We start from the raw sequence: 7,500 nt of genomic DNA on the forward strand, positions 1-7,500 counted from the left end.
AACAGAACCACTGAAGCTGTTTAAAAGCAGAAACAATGATGAGGAAGAAATGAGGACGGACATGATGGAATAGATTTACATATACTTAGAAATGATGACATTTTTGATCATTAACTGCACTTCTTTTCTGACCATGCCTCTGTCAGCTCCAATAGTTAGTGAAACAAATGTTCCTGAATGGCGATTAAATAACAGAGTGAGAGAATCTGAAGCATCTGTGTTTGTATCTCTGAGTGCGGAGCGATGAGTCAGGAGGTTAAGCCTTGTGAGGGCCGTCGTATCTACAGGAATTATATAACTCAACTCAGAGTGGAGAGAAAAACGAATCAAAACTGAATTAATGTCTGAAACTCAGTTACATTACATATATTTTTATAATGAGAAGGAAAAGCCTTGTTCAGTACTGGGCAAAATTTCCTCGTGTTGTTGGGATTCCCAGATCTACTGTTCTTCCCTCATATGTAGGTAAAATCAATGTTATAATATAAATATTCTTATGTTTTGGTTCAGTTGTTGTTTATAAATCTCCTAGTCAAAGCTTTCAGCAATAATTATTAAACTGTGAGGGAGCGGTATGCTTATGACATTTATTTTATAAAAAATCATTTCAGGCACAGATAGCATTTCCTTCTGCAGGTTTTTGATGTTTTATAGTTATTGCATGTAATGCAGACCATTTGAAACGTTCTTAGATCAAAGATGCAACACACAACTGCTGTTTTTTCAAACATAAACATCACAGAATAAAGTGGTCTAAGCAATAAATAAGTAAACAAGGTTTCAAAAGCAAAGACAATTCATAACAGTGAAATTGCAGAGGCAGCACAAAACCTCTAAAAGGTTTTGATAAAAATTGTCTTGCATACGTTTCATCAGAGCATCAGAGGGTGAAGCAGGACACAAACCTGCAAATCTGTTTGTTCTGTTTGGACAGTAATGTTATGCTTCATTTAGTGAGCCTGACATCTTCTGTTATCAACCATTCTTTTGTTTTTATTATAGAAGAATTTTTTTTGCTCTATGTACAAATGCAGTCAATGTTAATCCTCTCTTGTCTTCTTGAACAGGATTCAAAGTGCAATTTATTCATTTATTAATCTGAAAAGGCTCCAGCCAGGCATCATAGGGAAATAAATTCTGCTTTATGTTGTATTTTTGTAAGTCAGGATGTGCTGAATCTTCTATTTTTTTCCTGTGTCAAATTTCTCATTATCTGCACAACAAAAGTATCCCACAGCCTGGATGTTGCAAACAGCACTGGACTTAGAGAAACTAATACTTAACACTCTGGCTTTAATTTACATTAGTTTGTATCTATGCAGATTTTCCTACAAATTCATCCATTTTGATTTATTTACATGTGGGAAAACTGCACCGTTTTACAAGATCTTCCTTTATCTGCAATATGAAAAGACTTTGGCTGCTCAAACCTAACACACATTTGTCACATTTAAAGTGAATTTCAAAATAATGGTTTGTAGTTGCAGTGACTTATTGGTCCTTAAAACTCCCTTTATTTGAAACATTCGTTTCAGCCTGTCACCAGTGCATCTCTACTCTGACTATGGTAACCATAGTTAGCTCAAACCACAGTATTTAAATGTATGTATTAATCAACATGATTGGCTGATTGAGGGAATAAATTCATTCTGGATTTTCTGTGGCAGATTTATTGGCCAGCCACCAGATGGTATTCTGCTGGATCCGGATGACAGTTTCTGGTGTCAGGCTCTAGAAGACCTGGAGACTTGTGGTCAGTCTGAGCTGCTCAGAGAGATCGAGGTTTGTTGGCATCCTTGGATATATTTCACAACTTAGAACTACAAAAAATTTATAAAATCCCGAAAAATCTACTAATATGCAAATTGATTTTAACTCATCTATAAGTTACTTAGATGCACAAAACTAAGCAAATGAGAAATTTTTTGAATTTTTAGGAGCTGACAGGATGATAGCTTGCTTTTTAATGAACGATATCAAACGTATTACTAAAATATTAATTTGTGCGTATGAATTCGTACATTTGGTTGTGCAGGCTTCCATCATGACAGGTACAGCTATCAGTCTGGGAGTAGAAGGTGCCAACAAACCTCCAGCTGAGCCCATCCTGAGCCACAGGATGAGCCCACTGCGAAGAAACTCTCTCCTTCTTCAAGCAAACCTGCTTCACCAGAATGCACACCTGCACCAGGGGTCCATTTACACGAGGATGTCCATCTGCATGATGAGGCCCACATCCACCAAGGTGGGGCAAGACTAAGAACCCATCTGTTCTGAGGCTGTAACATGTTGGAAACCTTTTTTTCTCTAAACCTTCTTTTCTTATTTCATTCAGACTCCCACTTGCATGACGATGCCCATTTTAACCACGAGGCCCACCTGCACCATGGAGCCCACATCCACCAAGAGAATCAGTCCCCCCTTCTGCACCACGATCCGAAGCTCAAGGCTTCATTAAGAGTCTCAGAGAGAACGTGGGAGTCTCGTCGGATCAAAGAAAATGCAGGGAATTTTGTCCCCAACGCCTCTGGAGCTGCACAAAGTGAGCTCACTTCTCTAAACTTAGACCAGTTTCATTTTTAAAAGTAATGCAGCTTAAATGATAGCAATCTTAGTCAATAAAGATAAGACAAATGAATATCATAAGTAAATGAGAATATTTTCTGACATGAAATATGTCAGTGAAGTCTAAGCTCAGGTAGCTGTGAATGTAGCTCACAGGTTCCACATTTCATGCAGACAAATAAGACAAATAAAAATATCTCACAGGCTTGTGTTCTCCTTGACCAGGTAACGGTGATAAAGGACCCAGAGAGCGATGACTTTGGGTTTAGCGTGTCTGACGGATTCCTGGAGAAAGGCGTTTATGTCAACATGATCAGGCCCGACGGGCCAGCCGACAGAGCTGGACTGAAACCCTTCGACAGGATCCTGCAGGTATTAAAACAGAAAAATACTTTAATACAAGTGCTGGAGAGTATAGGAGACATATACTGACATATGTGCAATGCAACATGGGCGTAACATTTCAGGTTTTAGTTTATAAAAGTATCAAGCTATTTTAGAGGAAATTTAATTTTGGTTATCGTTTGTAGCACATATTACAACTTCTCACCATGTTTCAGCTCACAATTCTTTCACATTGTAATCAGTTTGGATGCTTTTATTGAAGAAATACGACTGCAATATTAAAATGAGACTGTAGCTTACAGGGGGAACCACTGACTCTGTATTTGCATCCAGGTCAACCATGTCAGAACGAGAGACTTTGATTGCTGCTTAGCGGTGCCGCTCATCACAGAGGCTGGAGACAGACTGGAGCTGGTCATCAGCAGAAACCCTCTGGCCGGCGACACTCCAGAAGACAACAACAACACGTTGGACCATCCCTTAAGTCTGTAACCAACAATGCAAACAAACACACAATCTCTTTATAATTGCGCACTAACAGTACAAGTCATAAATTGTGAACTTATTTACTGTGACTGGCCTGGGAATAAACACAGGCTAGCAATAATTCTAAATCCACAGACTGAAAACGCTGAATTACAAACAAAACCCTGCATGCATACATTCCATTTACAGAGTTGTACTGCTGTTATACAGTATATTCTTTATACAAAAATATAAAAAAATAAAATAAAAATCTGACTACAATATAAAAACATCACCACAACCAACATTTCATTAAAAAGTGTAAATTTCAGAAATTCTGATTCTTTTCATTTTGTTGTTTTTAAGTGAATGAAAATCAACTAACTGGGACTGGTGGTGTTTTTTTTTTTCTGTTTTTACAAAAATGCATGGGTCATGTTCTAGATTTATGTAATTTGGAGAAGGAAAATGAAAAGTGGTCATTTAAGGAGGATATTAAGACTGAACATAGAAGATAACAGATATTATCTATCTTTAGCTCATCCAGATGTCATCATGTGAGACGTTTGTCATGTGTTTAAACACAGTTTCCCTCCTTCGGCTGAGAAACAGTCAATAAAAGCTTCTTTTCAATTTCATTGCATTGCATATAAAGAATCACCAAGCAAACCAATAAAAATCTGAAATACTTCAAATTAGAACGATAATGACATTACAACTACCATTTTTCTCATAACTCTTAAAAAACACAACGTATTGAATCTGCTCTTTAATAAGTTATTTTAAGTGGAAGTTATTTTCTCAGTTCTGCAAATGGATAGGCGTCAAAGAAAAGAAAACTGGTCAGCATTAACAAATGAGCATTTAAGAACATTTTATAATATTGTGGCCCTCTGTCCATTTCATGCCTAACGCTGAGAAATTGGATTTTTAGTGCCGAAGACCATCGAAACTCTGTGAAATCAACCTTTATTTAACCCAAAGGTCAGAGATTTTTGAGTTCAAGTCAGAAAAAACTACATATTTTCTCTAAACATTTTAAAATGTCATTGTGTTTAATGTTACTCCAGCTGGACTGTGTTGGATGTGATGCCATTAGCAGAGGTCATGACCTCTGCAGAGAAACATTAGCCACTAGGAATGCTTTTCACACAAAACTCATTACATAATGAGTTTAATAAAATAAAAAAAAAACAGCATTAATTTAAATTTTAAAAAAATTAATAATTTATAACCCTATAAATAACAACTGGACAAATCTATTATCTATATTACACAAAACTCTTTTTCTAAATGCTGAGCTGCGTTTTGCGTCTCTTACCTTGATGATTTGTCAAGCTGAGATGTGCAAATGATTTTGTCAGCTTCCTGCCACAACTGGACTCACAGTGATGTGCATGAACGTGAGAAATGGGAAAATAATTTGTACATATTAAAGATATAGATATGAAGAAACAGGTGCTAACATTTCGTAAAATGAGGATTCTTTTAAAGCTTAGGCAAAAATGCTATTCAAACCAGATTCTAAGGCAAAAGAGGGAATAAGAAAACCTCATTCTCAGCTGTAGTTTCCATTAGATGGACATTTATGTGCACTGTTCAAATGCAAGTTAATGCTGAAATATGTTTTAAATTCTCTGTTTTTATGTTGGTATTGGCTGTCTGTGAAATCTTCCATGACTATTGTGGTGTTTTGAACAGCTGTGCATGCAGCTGCAATGCTGGGAAAGATTATTTAATGCCTGTAAAATTGTAATATTCAAGAAAAAAACTGTTTTCAAATGATGATTTTATTTATTATGGGGAAAAAATATCTAATCCAACTTGGCTCTTTGTGATTCCACTGTAAACCTGATGACTATTTTTGCCAACATTGGCAACAACAGCTGTCATTAATTGGTACAAATAGCAAAGAGTCTTTTAAATTCAAATGGATGATTTTTTTTTTTTACATCTTCTTTGCATAACTGTTTCACTCAACCACATAAGAGGCATTTCCAGCATGAACAGCCTGGTGAACAGTCTGGTGTTTAACCCCACTGAGCGTCAGACTGAGGTCACAAACTGAGAGCCAGACCATCCAGGTTTCCATCTTTCCCCTGCAGGATTTCAGAGAACATTTATGGTTGTTATTCACGGTTCCAGTAATGACAAGTTCTCCTGCTACTGACGAAGCACAGAAGCCCCATGAGTCACAGAACAACGGCCATGACCGACTGACTTTTTCTGAAATGCTGTTAGTTTTACACCAGATGTAATGAGACACACATCTTGGATATCTGACCTTTACTGCAGGACTTTAGATGTTCTTCTGGGTTCTTCACTTTAATTACAGGTAATGTATTGTTTAGTAAAGAAGAAGATATGTTTTTCATAACCCTAGGTTTGTATTGATAGTTTCCCCCCTTATTACATGCAATAATTATTTAAACCTCTTTTTTGAAACTCCAGGCTATTTTTGGCTGACACTAAACCATCTAAGTTTCACAAAACCAAAAAAACAAGCAATCTGTACGGGGATGAATACTTTATCACCGTACAGCTCAGCAGGAAATAACATCAGGACGTGAGAAAGTCACAACATATGAAACATGAAAGATGAATATGAGAACATTTGGATGTGTGAGAGAACAGAATAGACTTTGTCCAGCGAAGAACTGAAATGTTTGACAGGAACAATTACATCCTCTGTTCCTTTTCTCCGTCTGTCTCACTCTTTCCTCATGCTGTTATGTAACAGAACGGCTGCAGCTGCTGCCCTTGAGTAAAGCCACGTGTGTAAGAAAGATGGGGTGTGTGAGAGTAAATGTAGAGATGTGGTGTGTTTCCAGCTTTTATAATTTTTCTTTTTTACAGAGTGGACGTCACAGAAAGGTGTTGTTCATCTTACTGTTCAGATGTGATGTTTTTTCAGGACTGAGAAATTCACTTTCTCCTCTGAAACTCATATCAGACTCAAAACAGCAGAAACTCAACACACATAAGAAACATCTCCGCCAACTCTCCTCAATTAAAAGCACATTGTTGAATTTCATACTCTGTATTTTTATGGACAACTGAACAAACATGTCTGAGTGCATTTTATACTGTGAAGTGGCCAAAAAAGATCTTTAAAAGGTGAAAATAAAAAAATACTGTAAATCAAGGTGAAATATGAGAATGCAAGTAAAACCTCCCAGAAGGGTTTGGTTCTTCTTTAAATATATATAAATATACATATACAAGTATGTATGTCAGTAGTGTATGTGTGTGTGATCATTCATGCTCCATTTGCGTTTCCGGGTTCGTTTAAAGCCCAATCCAGAACCGTGGGTTTCATGTCAAAAATCAACATGTCATCATGTTTATTTCCACTTTTAGAGTTGATTCCTGAGGATTAAAGTTCAAAAATAATAATTAGCATAAATTTACTGTGTTTGGGGGATTCAGATAGTTTTAACTGTCCTTGTGACAATAAAAAGAATCTTTATTTTCCTGTACCGGGTTCCTTCTGAACCCAGTGGACAAGTTCTTATATTACCTGACATTTATGATGTCATAAGCTGCACTAGGGTGTTCATCTCAGTTTTCCTGTGCCTTTCTAATGCAGTATTTTATATTTTTGTGGCTTATCTCAGCATGAAGTCTGAAATGGATGTAGCCTCCTTCAGTGATGTGCAGATTCTAATTCTTTGGCCGCTGATGAGAGCCGAGTCATGGCTATCAGATATCTCACAGTTACCTCCTTCTGCTTTTTTATCATTTTATCTTTAGATTTATTAGGTTTTTTATCAGCTCCTTCTTTTAATATACTAGAAATATCCCCTGACGTTGTGTGTCTGTTGCTCACATGACTTTTAGTCAAGTGCGTAACAACCTGCTAGTCTGATGATATTGAGTGTTTTGCAGAAAGTTTAGCACATTAACAGTGTGAGGTTGGGCAAAGTTCAGTAAATCTGAACAAAACAGAAAGATATGGAGGGTTAATTATTAAACTTTATGGCTGATGTGTGAAAATTGGTTTATTGCTAATCCTTGTTTTGTTTTGCTAACAAATGCTAATATTGGAGCTTTAAAATTTCTTCTGCTTGAGAAAATATGAAAAATTGAGCTCTTTGAAAAGTAAATGTGTTTTTGCCACAAGAA

General features: G+C 36.6%; 1 protein-coding gene across 1 annotated transcript in view; it reads left to right on the top strand.

Moving 5' to 3' along the window:
* Positions 1-4,199, top strand: part of LOC129372866 (glutamate receptor-interacting protein 2-like) — a 91,832-nt gene extending 87,633 nt beyond the window's left edge. Inside the window, 7 exon segments of the mRNA XM_055050407.1 lie at positions 1,668-1,782; positions 2,036-2,192; positions 2,195-2,245; positions 2,336-2,498; positions 2,500-2,542; positions 2,791-2,937; positions 3,244-4,199. Of these exon segments, the coding sequence (XP_054906382.1) occupies positions 1,668-1,782; positions 2,036-2,192; positions 2,195-2,245; positions 2,336-2,498; positions 2,500-2,542; positions 2,791-2,937; positions 3,244-3,402 (835 nt within the window). The 3' untranslated portion in view covers positions 3,403-4,199.
* The last annotated feature ends 3,301 nt before the right edge of the window (positions 4,200-7,500 follow it).

This window comes from Poeciliopsis prolifica, unplaced genomic scaffold, assembly GCF_027474105.1.
Source record: "Poeciliopsis prolifica strain line A6 unplaced genomic scaffold, Auburn_PproV2 SCAFFOLD030, whole genome shotgun sequence".
Taxonomy (NCBI): Eukaryota; Metazoa; Chordata; class Actinopteri; order Cyprinodontiformes; family Poeciliidae; genus Poeciliopsis; species Poeciliopsis prolifica.